The sequence below is a fragment of the Megalops cyprinoides genome, chromosome 17 (assembly GCF_013368585.1).
Source record: "Megalops cyprinoides isolate fMegCyp1 chromosome 17, fMegCyp1.pri, whole genome shotgun sequence".
In the NCBI taxonomy this organism is placed as follows: domain Eukaryota; kingdom Metazoa; phylum Chordata; class Actinopteri; order Elopiformes; family Megalopidae; genus Megalops; species Megalops cyprinoides.
The window spans coordinates 19,022,797-19,041,298 of record NC_050599.1 but is presented as its reverse complement, the minus strand read 5'-3'; the positions used below and the strand labels follow the sequence as shown (position 1 = coordinate 19,041,298).

Sequence of the window (18,502 nt, the reverse complement as noted above, 5' to 3'; positions counted from 1 at the left end):
AACGCTGGTGTGAAATATTTGAAGTCCAGATTGTTACAACGCTCATGCTTTAATTAATATCTGTTTTTTTTGTTTTTCCAGCCCATCTGCCTAGCTGAATACAAACAGATTAAAAGTATCAAATGTTCTTTACAAAGTGACAGCAAAGCTTTGTTACACCTGGACATAGAAGGAGCAAGACAGGTAAATGCCACCAGTACAAAGCTAACTCAACTGTCATGTCTGCAATCATCAAATCAGACCTTGACCTTTCGTCATAACCCGTTTTCATAAGGCTTGAAGTAACTTCCTTGGACAGAATTAAAATGAATTAATTGTAAGTGACATTTAATATCCACAAATGGGGAAAATGTTTTTTTTTGTTATCTTGTTATTTTTTTTTTTTTTTGATATTTTAAAATTATCAGGAAGAGGTTCACATGTACACATTTTGTGGATGCAATTAGCCAGTGTAAAAGACCTTATGGGTGATTATCGTTCATGGTTCATTCTTTGGAGCAATACACATGATATAATTTTAAGCATGTGATTTAGAGTAAGGAGACTATTTTCTGTGGAAGACATCTTATGCGGTTTAAAGAGATCTCTTCAACATTTGCGCTTGGCAGCAGTTGTTGTCAAACAGCGTTAAAGGATGATTACTGTGCCTTCATTTCTAGCCCCTGTCCATCAATGTGGCTACGTTTGCAATGGCAGAGAACATGGCAGACTTGATAGATGGTTACTGTCGATTAGAGAATGGCACAGAGACATCTGTGATTTCGAAGCCAAAGAAAGGTAAGGCAGTTGCCATTCATTGAAAGGTGCCTAAACTAAACATTTGTGAAACTAACAAATTTTCAGATGATTCCCATAAACATTTAACGTACTGGTATGTTGCTGAGCAAAACAGGGCTCAATTGTCCATGAGATTACATAAGACAGTATGGTCATTTACCCTAATCTTAATGAAATTGAAAGTAGGAGTGTATCGTGCGAAATGCTTTTTAAGTTGTGAAGTGTGAAATAAAAATGCATATAGTGCACATATAATGACTGTTAAGCCCCACATACTTACTCAGTACGATCTCGTACACAATACAATTGAATAACTAATTTAGCTTGATAGTGGAATAGTTGATGATGGTATTTTACTTGAGGTATTCTTACAATACATGCTAAACTGTGATTGCACAAGAAGAAAAATATAAACCTATTTATAAAATGCAGTGCATTCTCTGTATCTTTGTTTGCACTTGAGTATATGTTTTGCTGATGTTTGATGGTCGACAATCTTAAAGCCAAAATTTCTTTAAAATAGAAAGAAAATAGCCATTTCCTTGTCTATATGTTGTACCTTTAAAGACTGGATGACATGTTGAATTTGGTTGTTTCTTAATCTGCTACACAATTTTGTGACAAATCTGCAAAAATCTAAACTCAAATAGTGTTAAAAAAAAGGTAGCCATGACTTTAAAACAATAAAATTGACATTGACATGTTTCCTTCACAATGCCGTAGAAATAATGGTACTCCTAACTTTTCAGTTTTTGTGGTACTGTGCAACATTGCTTTGACCTTGCCAAAACAGGTCATTGCTATGAAGTGAGAAATTCTGATTAAAATATGATTACATCCTGTGATCTCATTGTTGAGGGTCAGGTGGCTAGAACACAGTGGTTTTTAGTCACGGTCTGTATAAACTTTTGTTCATTTCCTCTGAAATTAATCACATACAGTAATTTGCATAAGGGACAGTAGTGGTTTAGTGCGTAGTGTATGCACTCATCACACAGAACGAGCTGGCTTTTGGATCACTGGATTTGGCATGGGTTTTGAGTTAGGGAGTGGCAGTATGTGTCACCACCTCAGGATGTACCTACTATTACGAGTATTACAAAACATGCTCTTCTCCCAGCTAGCTTTCTGAGAATATTTTAAGTGCAGAATATAACATAAAAATCATCTAGCTACTGTGTCTGCCAAGCTACCTAGCTATTTGCTTCCGCTTAATGTAGTTCTGTTAATGTAGCTAGGTGCCTACAGATTAATTCAATAAATACAGGGGGTCTTGGCTCAGCTGAGCTGGCACCCTCTCCTCTAGTGTCTAGTGTATTTTGAATTGGTTGCTGATGTGCTGTTGCCATAGGCCTTGCACTTTCCTGGAGCGTCCCTTTCATTTGCTCTGGTGCAAAACAGCTGCTGCTGTTACTAGATTATGTTATTGTAGCTCAGAGGCACCAGACACACTTCACGATGTACGTTATTAAGGCAGTAATGTTATACAGCAATAGTAACAACTATTATCAGGGCCGTATTTTTGCTGCAGTCACAGTATGCTGTATTCTTCGGTGTAAAAGTTCAGTGTGGACCCTGTGTCATCAAGCATGTCTGTGCTGATCCTTGTTTACACTGACAGTACCTCATGTCTCAACCAGGCACACCCTTTCCCTGTGTCTTTGCAATATGTGGTGCTAACACTGTTAGTGTCTAAGCTACATAGTTATGGAAATCAATAAAAGATAAAAGACAAAGAGGCAGATCAAAACTAAGAACAATACTAAGAATAGGTGGGTGGATTTCTGCTGGTTGTCTTTTTTTGGTGTGTGTAATACCTGCTGCATTTTGGGTTTGCTGCCATGAGGGAATCATGGTTGGAAAACATGCTTGCATTTAGGACAAAAATTGCTTTCATTCTCAGGTCTTAATTCACTGAGGTGCAAACACATTCTAATAATATGCTTTTGTTGAGCATCAAGTTGTTGAAATTAAAATAACCATATGAGATGTGTTATGAATTAATAATATTCACAGACTCTCAGGCATGAGAGTTTTATATTAAGATGCAGAGACACATTTTTATTTTATTCATATTCAGCTAACCGGAATCTCCCCTTTTCAATCCAATTATGTTGTTTTCACTTTGAAATATTCTGTTTATACTTCATACATATAAATTTATTTATAGATTATATATGCATAATCAAATGCACCTTTCTGTGCCAAACAGCAATAAATTATGGTAAATATTCTTACTGTAAAAGCTTAACACAATAAAAACATGGCTTGTGCTGTATGAAGATGCCATGCCATTTGACAACATAAGAGTCACTGTTTGGAGCAGATGCATCATGCTTATCACAAGACTAGGTCAGTTTTATCACAAATAAAGGGAGAATCTACAGGATGCACAGTATTATATTTAGTATATATTCTTTTTATACATTTATACATGAGTATAAATGCATCTAGGAAGCAGAAGAAAAGACTATCAGATGAGTAATTAATAAATGCCTTATCTTTTTTCTCAGACAAGATTTTAAGAAATGAACTACCTGCGATTCCAACAGGGTAAGTTTTTTTTAAGGTGTTAGACTGAATCAGGAGATTGGTTCATGAATATTTGCCACGTTTCAGTATTCTGCACTAAAGTGAAATTTAGAATGAATGGAGCATTGTACGTAATCATTTTAAAATTCAGTAATTAGATGAACCTCATCTCTACCTATAAAAACTGATCCTGTAATCCATGCTCATGTTTTCCCAACAGTGATGGAAAGGAGAGTGCTCACAAGAGTTCCGTCAGAGATAGCATGGGTGTGTGTGAAATTCTCTCTCTTTGAAAATTTGCCTTGGTACTTCTAAAGACATTGGTTTAACATACCAAGAGCATTCTCAAAGCAGAAATAACATGATGTGAATCTCACTTTTCCAGGGTCTGACATCTACGCAGAGATACCAGATGAACGACCAAAATCTGGTATGCTTGGCGAAAATGCATTTTCAGCTTCTGGAGACATTGGTAACACACTACTGTTTTGCAACCTCATTTCTGGTTGTTTGCTCATTACAGCAATAAAGTATGGGCTTTCCAGAGATGAGATTGTCCTGGGCAGAATTCTGGGTGAAGGTTTCTTTGGGGAAGTCCATGAAGGAGTATATAAAAAGCAGGCAAGTACATGAATCACAAAATGTTTCTTTTCATTTGACATTCCACATTATTACATTAATGTGAAAGCAATTGGTAAAAGATAAATTTGCAACCATGTAATATGCAACTGAACATGCTGCTGTCCAATCTAGAATGGGGAGAGGATCAGTGTAGCTGTAAAGACCTGCAAAGACTGCTCCCCTGATGTCAAGGAGAAGTTCATGAGTGAAGCTGGTAAGAGAAAGTATTTTGGTCCCAAGTCCTTGCCCTTACTCACCCCTCATTCTGACTGCTGGATTTTTGTGCAGTTTATCTCTTTTAATGGGATATTGTAAACCTGCAATCATCTCTCAAATCATCTTTTTCAATGACATTGACACAGACTTTGAGGGGTATCCAGTGTGAGAAATATTTAGCTTTATCAAAAAAAAAATGCTTCGGGCAGAATTTCTTTTGTTATTTTTGGCTGTAAAATTTTGTTTTTGTATGCCAGTGATCATGAAGGACCTGGACCATCCCCATATTGTGCGGCTGATTGGCATCATCGAGGAAGATCCGGTGTGGATTGTCATGGAGCTCTACCAGTATGGCGAGGTGAGGCCCTGCTGTGGGATTATTTGCAGGGCAACAGCGGTTTGTGGTAATTAGAGCCAGTTGTTGCCCATGAAAATCAAGCTCTGCAAAAAGGCCACATGCAGTGCTGGAAGCCACCTTGAATTTTACCAGCTTTGAAGTCTGGCAGCTGAAGCATGTAAAATTGGATAACTAGACATTACAGGCACCTCAAAGGGTTCAAAGCCTTTTAATCTGTAGCTACTTACCTACAGTATGCTTATCTACCTACTGGCAACTGTATATGTTCTGAAACTGTTATGGGACATACTCTGTATGCCGTACCAAATGAAATACTAATAATGGAGAAAGAACTGTAGAAAATTATTCTGATTTTACCTTGCTAGCGGCTCAGAGATGATTTTTTTACATGCCTTTCTACATGCTTGAATTTATTTCCTGAAGTGAAAATCAGCCAATCTTCACTTCTTGTCTCTGTTAACAAATTTTACAGTGAGTAGGGATGCTGTCATACTAATGCATCCTTTCTTATTCTGTTTGGTCTCTCCTTTAGCTTGGAAATTACCTGACCGAAAATCAGCACAAGTTGACCAATGTCACACTAGTCCTCTACACAGTGCAGATTTGCAAAGCCCTTGCCTATTTAGAGGGAGTAAACATGGTTCACAGGTAGGTATTTCCCACAACAGTCTGGTAGGAAGCATTTCATTTTCTGGTCCTAGTGTGCGTCTGGGTTTTGCTCCATCTAAACCCTCATCTACATATTTTGATCAATTATTGCATCAATTGAATTCAGAATATCATACGCTCTGTATTCTATGTTATATAGGATTGGTGCATTTCTGTAATAGAGATAACTAGTCCTTCTGTAAATTGTATAACTGACTTGTATTCTTTTTATTTTATTTTATTTTTTTTTCCAAAATCATGATTACTTAACGTGATGACGAGGTGCACAGCTGAATTGGGTAACAACAGGAAATGCAAATGACTGCATTGTTCCTTATGTAGTCAGAATCCCTACAATAGTGTGAAGCTGAAGCTACTGAAGATGTGTTGCCAAACTGGTGCTGTTCAATCAGAATGTAGGCACTGTGGATGTGACTCATTTCAGGGCAGCGTGTGGTTTGTACATGTATGTCAACACTGTCCACTTGCCTCTAATGCTGTGGGGGTGTATGTGGTGAGGGAGGCTGTGAGGGTCATGCAGGTTTGGCCACATGTACTTGAATGTCTGTTTGGGGGCCACACTGTGGTTATGTCACCAGCGTACTGAGTTCTGACAGTCTGAGATGCAGGGGTCTGAGGTCTGCTCAGAGATCAGCTGTGCAGGATGACAGCTCTTAGTATTGACATTTGAAGTGTTCATCTGTGTCCATGCCAGCCATTGTTTCAGGTGGACATTCCTCCTCTTGATGTCCAGTTATCCCAGATATTGGCTTTTGGTAGATTTGTAAATTTATAATTCACAGTAAATATTCCTGGCCTCTGTTTTACGTTTTTCATGTGATCCATAATTCAGTGGTAATGAGATGCACAGACTCATGTACTGTGCAGCAGTCACAGTATGGGCACTTACACTATATGGCCAAAAGTATGTGGACACCCCTCCTAATTATTGAGTTCACTTGTTTCAGCCACAACGATTGTTAACGGGTGCATAAAATCAAGCACACAGCCATGCAATCTCCATAGACAAACCTTGGAAGTAGAATGGGTCGTACTGGAGAGCTCAGTGTCAGCTGTAAGTGCTATTATTGTCAATTGGAAGCATCTCGGAGCAACAACAGCTCAGCCACGAAGCGGTAGACCACGCGGGGCTGCCGAGTGCTGAAGCGTATAGCACATAAAAACCGCCTATCCTCTGTTGAATCAGTCACTACAGAGTTCCAAACTGTCTCTGGCTGCAACATTAGCACAAGAACTGTGCTTCATGAAATGGGTTTCCATGGCTGAGCAGCTGCACACAAGCCCAACATTACTGTGCGCAATGCCAAGCGACAGCTGGAGTGGTGCAAAGCACGTCACCACTGGACTCTGGAGCAGTGCAAACACATTCTCTGGAGTGATGAATCACACTACACTATCTGGAAGTCTGATGGATGAATCTGGGTTTGGTGGATGCCAGGAGAGTGCTACCTACCAGAATGCACAGTGCCTACTGTAAAGTTTGGTGGAGGAGGGATAATGGTCTGGGGCTGTTTTTCAGGGTTTGGGCTAGGCCCCTTAGTTCCAGTGAAGGGTAACATTAATGCTGCAGCATACAAAAGACATTTTAGACAATTGTATCCTTCCAACTTTGTGGCAGCAGTTTGGGGAAGGCCCTTTCCTATTCCAGCATGATTGTGCCCCTGTGCACAAAGCAACGTCCATAAAGACATGTTTTGACGAATTTGGTGTGGAGGAACTCCAGTGGCCTGCACAGAGCCCTGACCTCAACCCCATTGAACACCTTTGGGATGAACTGGAATGGAGATTGCGAGCCAGGCCTTCTCGTCCAATATCAGTGCCTGACCTCACAAATGCTGTTTTGGCTGAATGGGCACAAATTCCCACAGACACACTCCAAAATCTTGTGGAAAGCCTTCCCTGAAGAATGTAGGCTGTTATAGCTGCAAAAGGGGGTGGGCAACTCCATATTAATGCCCATGGTTTTGGAATGGGATGTCCAATAAACTCATATAGGTGTGATGGTCAGGTGTCCACATACTTTTGGCCATATAGTGTATGTTATACTTGTGGTATATGGAGTTGAATTAATTTATGGTTGTTTGTGTGCAAAATGAATAATGAGTCCTTAAACTTTGAAGCATTATTGATACCTGTGGAAGCTGAATATGATTAAAATTGACTGAACATTTCAGTTTACTAGTATATAGTCAGAGCCTTATTTCATCCTTATTTGATTACTGTTTCTAATTGGAATTATGCCTGAACAAAGTCATAGATATCAGATAATGCCTACATTCCGTGTTTCTATATCATAATAACATTGTAAGAATGACATGAACTGTTGAAAATGCATGGTACTATTTTAAAAAGTCTTTAAAAATTAGTAGCCATAAAATGATTTGAATTAGTTATCCAATTATTAATAAACAAACATTAATATCCAATTTATTATTATGAAGCACTGCAAATTGACCTTACTTTATTACAATGGAAGCACTAGACTGAACGTGTGCAATTTGATTTTTTTTTGTCCATACTACTGAAACTGACTAAGCACCTTGACAAGATGACAAAATAATGACTTTGTGTTTCCTGTATCAATCCATGGGTTAAAATGTATGTAACTCTTTTTTATATGAACTTCTGTACTTGAACATGCTCCCTGCTACCTCACCTTCAGTATTTCTGTGTGTGAAATGTCCACAGAGACATTGCTGTTAGGAATGTGTTGGTGGCCTCACCAGACTGTGTGAAGCTGGGGGATTTCGGCTTGTCCCGGTACATCGAAGAAGAAGAGTACTACAAAGGTGAGCCTGAAAGATAAAATGCTACACTCTGGGAGACTAGTGGTGCAGGTGTGTTGACATAGACAAGGAAACTGCATATACCTCTGATTATCTGAGCTATACAGCTTTTTTTGTTCTACTATTGTTCATATCTTTAAAGATTGTCTTTCATGAAGACCATCACTACTATTGTGAAAACATTCTAATTTATTATATTTCTATTCTTAATTTGTAGACATAGAACTGAGGTGTAGGTCCAGCAGGCATTTTAATGAAAAAATAAACATTTTTATTTAGATTTTATCTGTTATGCCGTGGCTTTACACCAAACTCAGATCCCAGTGAGCCACCTAACTTTGACAATATTGCATTATTACTAGTCTGTTGTGCATTATGTTTCTCAGTAAAAAAACAATACAATCATTCTCAGAAAGTCCACTGTGGGAATGGGGATATTTTACGTCATGTAAAAGTGCAACGAATACTGAATAGGACATGTAGGTTGAATGGATGTAAGATGAATGGAAGGATAAACACTTAAAAGTTAGAAAGGCATGGCTGTGGAAGCTGGACTGGAAATCACTTTCACAACTGACCACTTTTGATTACCTCTGTAGCCTCTGTGACCCGATTACCTATCAAATGGATGGCCCCTGAATCCATCAATTTCAGGCGCTTCACCTCGGCTAGTGATGTCTGGATGTTTGGTAAGTGGCTTTCCTTTCAGCTGAGTTGAATAGCACGGAGTAATCCATCAAAAATCAAGTAGTAAGTGGTAAGATTGCAGAGTCTGCAACTAGAAGCATGGACATTTGGCCACCTTCAATTCTGAATGCTGGCAGCCGGTGTTTGTGTTACCTGCATTACTGAAAATGTAGTCCATCACTGCAACCGTCTCACCCTGAAATGCTTTTGATGGACTTCCCGCTAACGGGGTAACTCAGGGACACAAATATCTATCGTCCATAAAACTGCAATAGGGATACGCAGATGTTCCAGGCAGGCTTTATGAAATGAAATACTCTGAGTGAAGGTGGGAATGTATACAGGAAGGAGCACTCATTTATTTTTATGACTTGAGAATGCAATTCCCTGCTCTGGCACATTCTTATTTCTCTGTGGCACTTAGCTGTGCTGCAGTGGCCAGGAGATGTCGTTCATTTTCACCACAGAAATATATCTCCAACTCTCTCCTTATTTATTTATCTTGGTGACAGAAGATGACAGCGATGTAACACAGAGCATACAGGGGGAAGAGTATTTGAAAAATCCTATGTTTGAAGGAAATGCTCCATTCAGTCGTCATGTTTTATTTATGCCCTGAACGTTTGTGTTTATTCCGAAACCCGTTTTGTAAACGACTGCGAGGATCATTCTGACAAGCTGATGTTTCGATTTTTTCGGGTCATGGGGGCCAGCCTATAAGATTTTATGACTGGGCCGACAGTTTGGAAAGCTGCTCCCCCGGATTCAGGTCATTTTGTAATTCATTAAATAGTTGATGCTCTCTGATGGATACTTCTTTCCATCAACCCGTCCTTCGCCATTCACTATAACTGACATAAAGAAGTTACCCACTGTACTGAAGTTTAACTCTAATTTAATTCTAATTTAAGTCTAATTCCAGACTTCTGATCTCTCAAAGAGACAGGATGCAGGTTTTTGCTTTAAATGTGACTGTGGAGTCTCTGTGTAAAATATTTGTGAGCAGGTTTGCGTGTGTCCCTTGTTGCATAATATATAGCACAGACATACAACATGTTAGTATGTAATGCACCATCTTTTGCACCATTTTGCTTGTGTGTGTGTGATTGTAATACTCTGGACTGAATTGTGTATGTGCGCACTGTTTAAATCAGGTGTGTGTTTAAGTTCATGAAGAAAGTTAACTTGTTGTGTGCATGTATAGAAGCCTGTATTTATCTGTGTTCTGTGTTTATCGGTATGTGTGTGTGTGTGTGTGCGTGTGTGTGTGCGTGTATAGATGTGTGATTGATTGTACCCAGAATATGCAGTGCTGTGTTGTGGTTGCATATATGCTGTCTCTATCAGAACGTGTGTATGCTCTATCTGTTTTTGTGCAGCGGTGTGTATGTGGGAGATCATGAGCCGAGGCCAGCAGCCTTTCTTCTGGCTGGAGAACAAGGACGTGATAAACCAGCTGGAACAGGGAATCCGACTGCCCAAACCCGAGAACTGCCCCCCAACCCTCTACTCCCTGATGACTCGCTGCTGGACCTACGCCCCCCGGGAGAGGCCAACGTTCACAGAGCTGGTGTGCAAACTCAGGTACTCCTTCCTCTCTGTGCACAAACAGGGTCAGTGCTGAGGTTTGCTACAAATCTGGGCTTAATCTAGTAGCTACATGAATCTGTCAGCTTAGCTTTATGTACTTTCACAGCAATTTGAAGTAACAAGGGTGGACTGCGGCAGATATGAAAGTGGTTGCAAAGGGCATTGTTTCACCACAACCAGCTAGTTTGCAAAACCCCAGGCCGGCCCAGAAGATGGCTTGTTGCTAGATAACACCAACGGTAGCAGTGTGTTTTGTGTTTATTCTGTTTTGACAAAGAGCTGGTCCAAAGCAGATTGAACCGATGTGTGTCAGCGATTGTGAAAGAAACCTAGTGTTCTCAGCTGTCAAGGTGAAATATTTCACAACTTGACTGAACACTTTCATGTCTAGTGCAACTGTTCTTTTTTGCCATTGTTTTTGATTTACAGTTTGTTATTATACAGAATTATTGGCAAAAAGCCTGACTAACAATTTTATAATTAAGAGAACATTAATCTTGTTCTTTTGTAGAATATGTGAACATATACATGACATAGCATCTCAAAGTAATTATTTTAATGCTCCTTAAATGTTGCTTAAATGTCAATAAAATGAAAAAGCGACAGAATATTCCAAGAAATTGTAAATAATATGTGGTGCTAGTTCAATCAGTAAATGCTGAAAAGAATCATGTGAGCATCAGTTCTGGATGGAAGACTCTTGTATTACATATGAGCAATCTTCCTCAACTGAGCTGTTCTAGAAAAAGGACACATTTAAATGAATAAATAATCACTAAATGATTGGATTTAATGTCTGGCTTTTTGCAGTGAAGTCCACAAGATGGAGAAAGAGCAAGAGGCAGAGATGCAGAGGGACCGTGCACGGTCTACCAGATTCTTTGACCCCAAGTTCGCGTTCAATGAACCTCCCCCAAAGGTACTGTCTCCAGTCTCACAGGCTTAATGACTTTTTGTGATCTCTCTGGGGTCTCACCTGTCCTTTCTCTTCTCTTTTGCAGCCTTCAAGAACAAAGCCCGGTCGCTTTGCGAATACACTCAGTATAGGTCTGCATATTCAGGTATCTATCTATTTTCCCATAGTGGTGCCCCCTACTGGTGGTTAGGTGAAAGGTCAACACAGTTTTCCATTTGTCATTAAGATGAGCCATTTTGGTACCAGAGGTATTGAGTGCATTAAATTGGCACATGGAAACAACGTTCAGTTATATTAGGACCTCCTTTTGATGTTGTACCTATTCTGGCATGCTTTTGCAGCTTAAGTTTGAGCTTGACACACACATTGCTTTCACGGTTTTGTCGTGTTCAATTACATGTCTTAGAGAACTATTTTTTGGAAGGAGTCTATGCGTATTCACACTCTCATCCTCCTAGCTTTCTCTAGACATAATGTAATGGTACACACTAAAAAAGCTCAAGCTCAATTTTCAAAAGAGGACATTGGAGCTGACTGTGATTATAGCCCCCCCCCCCCCCCCCCCCCCACAGTGTTTTATAGCTGTGCACTGTTTGTTCCTGAGGGCAGAACTGGTTCTGGTTTCCATTCCACATAAGACCTTCATTATGTTATCGAAGCCCTTGTTAGTACAGGAAGTTAAATTGGCATTGATTCCAGGTATGAATCAATTTAATGAGTTAAACAAGGTATAAATTGGATTCCAGGTAGAAATTGTCACTAAGTTTGTGTGCCTGTACAAGTGGAACCGTTCCGGCCCTCAGGGATCTGAGTTTCTTAGCGCTACTGTATGGCTTTCAGTGTTCCTGCGCCATTTCGCTTTGTGCTCATTGCTCGTGTGTGTGTTGGTGTGGGTCTGCATATGTCCGACCCTGCTGCCTGCTTCCCAGCTGCCAGAGTCTCTGTGTGCCAGCTCGCCCAACCTTGTTAGCCCGTGCGATTACCAGTCGCCGTTCGACTCCAACAACATGCTGATGGTGCCCAAGGAGGCCCCTCGTCGGCGCAGTATGGGGGTAAGACTGCCACCTGCTGCCATGAAGGTCTGAGGTGGGGCGTGGATTGGTCCCATGGCTGAATTACTGATATACTGTAAGAGTGAGAGGAGTGAGAATCTGGTCAACCAGTACCCCCATTTCCTCTTGATTGGCCTGCCTCTCTGTCTGTAATAACCATTTTAACATTATCCTCTTCTTTCTTCTGAGTGATTCCTGTTTCAAATCTTACATAAAGTATGGATTCTTTATTTTCTATCCCTGTCTTGTCCCCTTTCAAGTTGGATCCCATTATTTGACATACACTAAGATAAACAAGTACTGCAAGCATGCATTTCTTTTTTATTTCACACAGTAGGTTTCCTGACACCCAGATCACAGCATTAGGCTTATTTATTTAGAGATTTACGATGATGACAGCTTTTTTCAGAGAAACAGAATGATGCTGTGAGAAAAACATCTCAGCTTAGATCGAATAATACCATTGGGGATTGTGAAACTGCTACAGAGTAATACTGGGTGTTTGTTATAACACTAAATTGATGACAGTCACAATAAATATGCTAAATACCCATGATACCTTGCAAACTTTTCTGAGGAACAACGGAGACTTGACCAGAATAACATAAGATGGGAAAAAATGTAGAAATTATTACTGGTAATTGTAAACTTTGTAACAATAGGTTGTGTCAGTGCGAGGACCGTGCATGCACACCATTGTTGTGTCATCGTGTGCATGGCTGTGTGGGCAGTACACTCATGCTCTGTGCTTGTGGTCGACCCTGTGTGTGTCTTTGGAAGGAAGGGGACTTCATCATCGAGCCGGCCAGCAAGGAGGATGCTCAGCGCTTGTGGGAAATGGAGAAGTTCCGCATGCAGGAGACGCTGAAGAGACAAAAGCAGGAGATGGTGGAGGACAACAAGTGGCTAGAGAAGGAGGAGAAACTGCTGGTGAGATGCAGGGCTGCGAATGCCGCAGTGCTATTTTAACACTGACTCCCAAGCTGAGACTCTTATAGTAGAGCACGGATTGGGCATGAATTTTTAGGCAAAAAAGTGCCATCTTGGTGTGTGCTTTTGCATTGGATAAAGCTGGTAGTGTGTGCATCGAGGCAAGCTACTTTGGGCACTGATTCGACCTGTATCAATTTCATGTATACACATCAGTCATTGTATAGTAAGAGATATTAAGCAAAACTTACCTCTTTGGAAAAAAAAGTTTCTCCAACAAAACATTGTGAACAGTGTTTGTACAGCCAGATAGAACACATCAAACAAATCACTGGAGCCTCCAGAGTTTTCGACAAGCTAGTGGAATAGCTACATGTAAAAAGTGAAATAACAATAGATAAACTGTTTAAAAATAGGTGATAAAGCACCTTTCAAGTACTCAGGTGCTTCCCTCAGTGTCCAAATTTAAGCAGTGCACTACAGTAAGGCCTTTGTCATCTGTACTTCAGCACCACTTCCATTCACTCTGGTTTGGCATATGGTGTTGTGTAGCTTAGCATGTCAAGTGTTCCATGATTGCTCAGCAAAGCATTCTTGTTCCTGTACAGGACCCCATGGTACAGGAGGACGTGAAAACTCCAGGGGTGAGTGCTGTCCGTATATGGGCATACTGTAATCTAAGCAATAATAAGACATCACCACTTCAGCTGTTTGCTGAAATAATCAGCAAAGGATGATCAGCGATCATCATGTGCTGTCAGATATAAAACTCTGAAGTTATGAATGCAGTTGTTAGTACAACAAATGAACAACAAATCTATTCTTCTCTTTGCTGTGTGCAAATGTAACATTTAACAGATTTACAACCATAGTTACAGTGTAAAAGTCTGATTGAAATTAGATTTGATTTTTTATTTTTTGTCCCTCTTCCTCAGACACCTGAAAGGGAGCCAGGATATGGTAAGTGCTTCAGATTCCATTCAGGTGATGTTGAGACTTAGAAGACTGACCTATGGATTCAATCAATATGTGCCTGTAGCTTCAATTTAAGAATAGATCCGAGTGGTGCTTTTTAAATTTTTGGCAATCATTTTAATCTCTGCACTTGCTGAACTGTTAGTTGAAAAAGTAAGTCTTGCATCTAACTGTGAGAGAAAGTTAAGGATGGATGTTGGTTGAATCCAGGGTAGGAGTTGTACAGCACACAGCTTTCATGGGAAGAAACTGAAAATCAAACCATTTTGGTTGTTCCTGGTTGTTCCAAGATTATGTAAATCTTGTCATGTATATAATTTTGCATTTAGTATTCACAGAGTATATATATTTATCTATAGTCATGTAGATATTTCAGCCAAATATGTTTTTTAACCCCTTATAACAACAAACCCTTAAAAATGTGTTGTTTCATTCCTTTTACATCCTCATATTTACTTTTTTCTTTTGAAACTTCCTCTGATTTGTCCAAAATCCCGATTTGTTCAGAATTTAAGACTTTTGTTCAAAATCTAGCAAATGGTCCACCCAATGAAAAATGACCAAATGTGTGCAAATAACTTCCAGTTTTGGTTAGAACCAAAACACTATGTCTTCTTTCAATGTCTTACCAATAGTCCTCATTGATACATGTTAAACTAAGAGTGCAGAGTGGTTAAACTGAACACAGGTCTTGTGACACGGCATTATGCAGAACCTTAGACACAGTAAGGTCCTCTGGGACCAGAGCTGACCACAGAGTGCATTTCTCTCCAGCATCTAATCGCTCATGTCTCTTTCTCGCTCATGTCGTTCCTTTTCCCTCCACCAGCTGAATTCACACGTCCCCCAGAGAAGCCCCCAAGACTGTCTGCACAGGTAATGACCAGGCCCCAGTCCCCTCCTCCAGCACACAGATGTTACACTATAACACCGGGGTGTTAAAATCTTTGAAGCTCGCTGCCAGGAATAGTTTCCTTTCCTCTGAAGGTTTTTGTCTAGCAGATGGTAATAATCAAAGCAGCAGGGGGGTTCAGTAGGAGCTACCTGACTAGAGAGTGATCACCTCACGGGCATGAGTCTGCTGGCCAGTTATGAGGCAGAGAAAGACACATAAAGCAGTTACTTCCTGAAAGCACAAGACAGCGCTGTTGCCCTGTTTCGAGCCAAATAAGAATCTGGTATAGTGAGTTTAATGTCCCCGTAGTGCAAAGGCAAAGTGCATTTAAATCATTTTGTCAGGGTCTGACAAAATGATTTAAATGGCTTACCAGTAGTACCAGCTGGACATTAGTTACTGCACACCACTATTACCAGCTGGAGAATAAAACAAGAGTTGCAGCTGTTATTTTACGCTTAAGAGTGGATTTTAACTTGGGCATAGCCATAATCATAAAGCCCAGAACTGTGTAGGTACCCTTGATATGTGTGTGCCCTATATCCTGATCCCACTGTAGTGCTGCTTTGCTGGGATATATGAGTAAATATTTATCCAGGGCAATGTTAATCTGCTCTGACAGCATTATGTGTGATAACATGTTGGCGGTTCTTCTGACTACTGTCCCCTGATGCTTCCTCTAGCCGGCCCCCACGGCTGAAATTGACCGCTCAGATGACCAGGTGTATCATTTCGTCATGGAACTGGTGAAGGTGGTGGTGCAGCTGAAAAACGATGTCAACACCCTGCCATCCTCCGAGTATGTCGTCGCGGTTAAGGTAGGTGGCTGTCACAGCGAGGGAGGGGAGAGGACAGGAGGACCTGTGGGTGCAGGATTAGAGGTAGACAAATAAGGAGTGTGCAGGGCAGAAGTGGTCTGTCGTACAGCATAATGGTGTGTTGGCGCCTGAAATTAAATGATGCATCAAACCATTTGTTTCCATATGATAGATGTCTTTTTATATAACATATATTTTATCTAATATTTTTTTCACAGCAGCCATAATAACCCCAATGTTGCTGTCACAGCAAGGAGTTAGGCATTGGTGGTGGACTTATTGAACAAATGGAAAGTTCCTCAGTGTGGATACATACTATCCATACATAGGTATTCATACAGTACGGTTACCATTACAGTAGGGTTATTTTTCTAATATTGCCATAACATTTCATCCAAAAGAGTTTTTGCATGGCACAGGGTTTTGCATGGCACAGCATTGTTTCAACAAACATTAATAAATGTCTATAAATCTCCATATGCATTGATGAAATATCTGCAGTGGATCTGTGATACTTTCCAGTATCTATCTATCAGATATCTATCTATCTATCTATCTATCTATCTATCTATCTATCTTTCCTTTTTAATTGTGTGTGACACGCTTTTCTCTCTCTCTCAGGCTGTGGGGCTGACTCTGCGGAGCCTCATTAACAGCGTGGACGACATTCTGCCATCTCTGCACGAGTCCATCAGGACGGAGGTACTGCAGGAACTCTCGCTCTCCGGTTTCCCCCTCTGTCATTTTCCTTCTCCTTCCTTGTGGCCTGCTGTTCCTGCTTACAGATACAGGGGGCGCTCCTCTCTGTGAGAATGTGTGGCGCTTTGATGTTGGACATACTCTGCTGTCAGACAAGCGCTGCTCTGACCCCCTTGCTGTGCCAGTCCTCCCTCCCCCTGCGTGCTCGTTCTCCCTGCCCAGCTGCCGGATCCTGACTGCAGCGCGTAGTGGATCGATGGAACATTCTGGGATTTCGAGAGCTCTTTGAAGCGTACATCTGAGGCGACAGACACCGCTCTAGGCAAAAAATGAGTCACTGGCTTTTCTCTGTGTACTTCATACTTTGGCTGGGCGTATTTCAGACAATGGGCATAACCTGTTGATTCTCATGCTGCTTCTCTCTCTCTTATCTCACTCCAGTATGGTTCACACATAAAGGGAAAGATATATCCCCCCAGCCCCCAATTCAAATGGCGTGCTGTCAATATTTGGTCATTTCAGAGTTCAGACTCATCGGTTTAAACGTGTGAATTTCACAGTAACAATTAAAGTGTGCATTTCTTAAATATGCAGATTATGAAATTAGGATGTTCTCCACTGACTCACTACTGACATCCTGTGTTCAGTCAGCATGAAAAGGAACACCTGTGGCATTTTTCATGCCTGGCCATGTGTTGCCTGAACAAAGTTCATAACCTGGATTCCTGAGGGCTGACTGTTTTCTTACTTGCAGTGGCTGACTGTCCCTGCCCATTTACACTGGAGCACAGGGCAGATCTGTGTTGTTGTCATGTTCTTTTTCAACTGCGTGGCCTACCTCCTCAGAGCAGAAATGCACCAGATTCTGCAGACCTGGGAGTTATTCAGAGGGAAATATAGCTTACCTTTGGTGCCATTTTTTCTGAGCTTTTTATTATAAATGGTAGTTGGTCCCACATAATACCCCTCGCTCTGGTGACAGGGTCGCTATGCCCAAAATGACCTGTGCACAGACATTCCAGTAAAGACCCACTCCTAACTTCTGTATTCGCAGATTGAAGGCACCCAGAAGCTGCTTAACAAAGACATGGCGGAGCTGATCAGCAAGATGCGCCTGGCGCAGCAGAACGCCATCACCTCCCTGAAGGAGGAGTGCAAGAGGCAGATGCTGGCTGCTGCACACACCCTGGCAATGGACTCCAAGAACCTGCTGGACGCCGTGGACCAGGCCCGCGTCCGAGCTAACCTGGCCAAGCCCAAACCTGCTGCTTCCGAGGCCTCTCAGGACTAACCTTTTGGCCCATTGGACAACAGGGGAGACTAATCCTCCATGTTGGGCGGCTCAAGAACTGTCTTAAACCAGCACCTGTTTGTCTTTTAGTAACACTGGTGAAAGAAAAAAAGCTGTGCTCATCTCTGTTAGCAGTATTTTTATGGCTTTTAAACATTTTATAAAGTTTTTAGTCTTGCTAAAGCTAGGACTCTTTTTTGTCAGAGAACATACAAATATAAAAAAGCACACACTGAGACACACAAAGGTCACGGTAATGAAATATCTGGAAGCAGAGGTGTTGTAAAAAGGAATATATGCAGCCTTTGTAATGTTAAAGAATTTTTAATCATTTAAAGGAAAAAGGTAAATATTTTATTTTAACTGTGTTAATGTCATGCTTAATCTGTACATCTGAAATATGTGACATGTATTATTTTAATTAAAATTAAGCAAAAAAGATGACGCTTTCATTGCCATTGTTTTTCAGCCAGAGAGAAATTGTGCAAATTTATTACACAATTCATTCAACTACATGGTGAAAGCATGGATCCCTCACTAAAAAGCTTTTATGGATTAATTCAAATATAGCAACAGATGCTCGCATATAAGTTTCGATTAATAATAGAGAGGCAGACTTACACCACTGCAACTAAAATCCTGCTATGCTTCATGATAAGCAAAATTAGGCTTAGAAAGTAGTTCACCGCA

The 18,502-nt window shown here is 40.7% G+C and overlaps 1 protein-coding gene across 3 annotated transcripts in view; it reads left to right on the top strand.

Annotated features, from left to right (window-relative positions):
- Positions 1-18,211, top strand: part of ptk2bb (protein tyrosine kinase 2 beta, b) — a 41,369-nt gene extending 23,158 nt beyond the window's left edge. For 2 of the 3 annotated variants that reach the window (XM_036550520.1, XM_036550521.1), the window contains exons 10-31: positions 82-183; positions 660-777; positions 3,291-3,330; positions 3,530-3,576; positions 3,695-3,739; positions 3,833-3,930; positions 4,063-4,144; positions 4,404-4,504; positions 5,037-5,152; positions 7,862-7,962; positions 8,559-8,648; positions 10,026-10,230; positions 11,047-11,155; positions 11,238-11,297; positions 12,082-12,204; positions 12,985-13,134; positions 13,743-13,778; positions 14,070-14,094; positions 14,939-14,985; positions 15,688-15,822; positions 16,444-16,524; positions 17,576-18,211. In XM_036550520.1, the coding sequence (XP_036406413.1) occupies positions 82-183; positions 660-777; positions 3,291-3,330; positions 3,530-3,576; positions 3,695-3,739; positions 3,833-3,930; positions 4,063-4,144; positions 4,404-4,504; positions 5,037-5,152; positions 7,862-7,962; positions 8,559-8,648; positions 10,026-10,230; positions 11,047-11,155; positions 11,238-11,297; positions 12,082-12,204; positions 12,985-13,134; positions 13,743-13,778; positions 14,070-14,094; positions 14,939-14,985; positions 15,688-15,822; positions 16,444-16,524; positions 17,576-17,812 (2,148 nt within the window). In that variant the 3' untranslated portion in view covers positions 17,813-18,211. The remainder of the gene's footprint in view (positions 1-81; positions 184-659; positions 778-3,290; positions 3,331-3,529; positions 3,577-3,694; positions 3,740-3,832; positions 3,931-4,062; positions 4,145-4,403; positions 4,505-5,036; positions 5,153-7,861; positions 7,963-8,558; positions 8,649-10,025; positions 10,231-11,046; positions 11,156-11,237; positions 11,298-12,081; positions 12,205-12,984; positions 13,135-13,742; positions 13,779-14,069; positions 14,095-14,938; positions 14,986-15,687; positions 15,823-16,443; positions 16,525-17,575) is intronic. The other variant, XM_036550522.1, reaches the window with a different exon arrangement.
- The last annotated feature ends 291 nt before the right edge of the window (positions 18,212-18,502 follow it).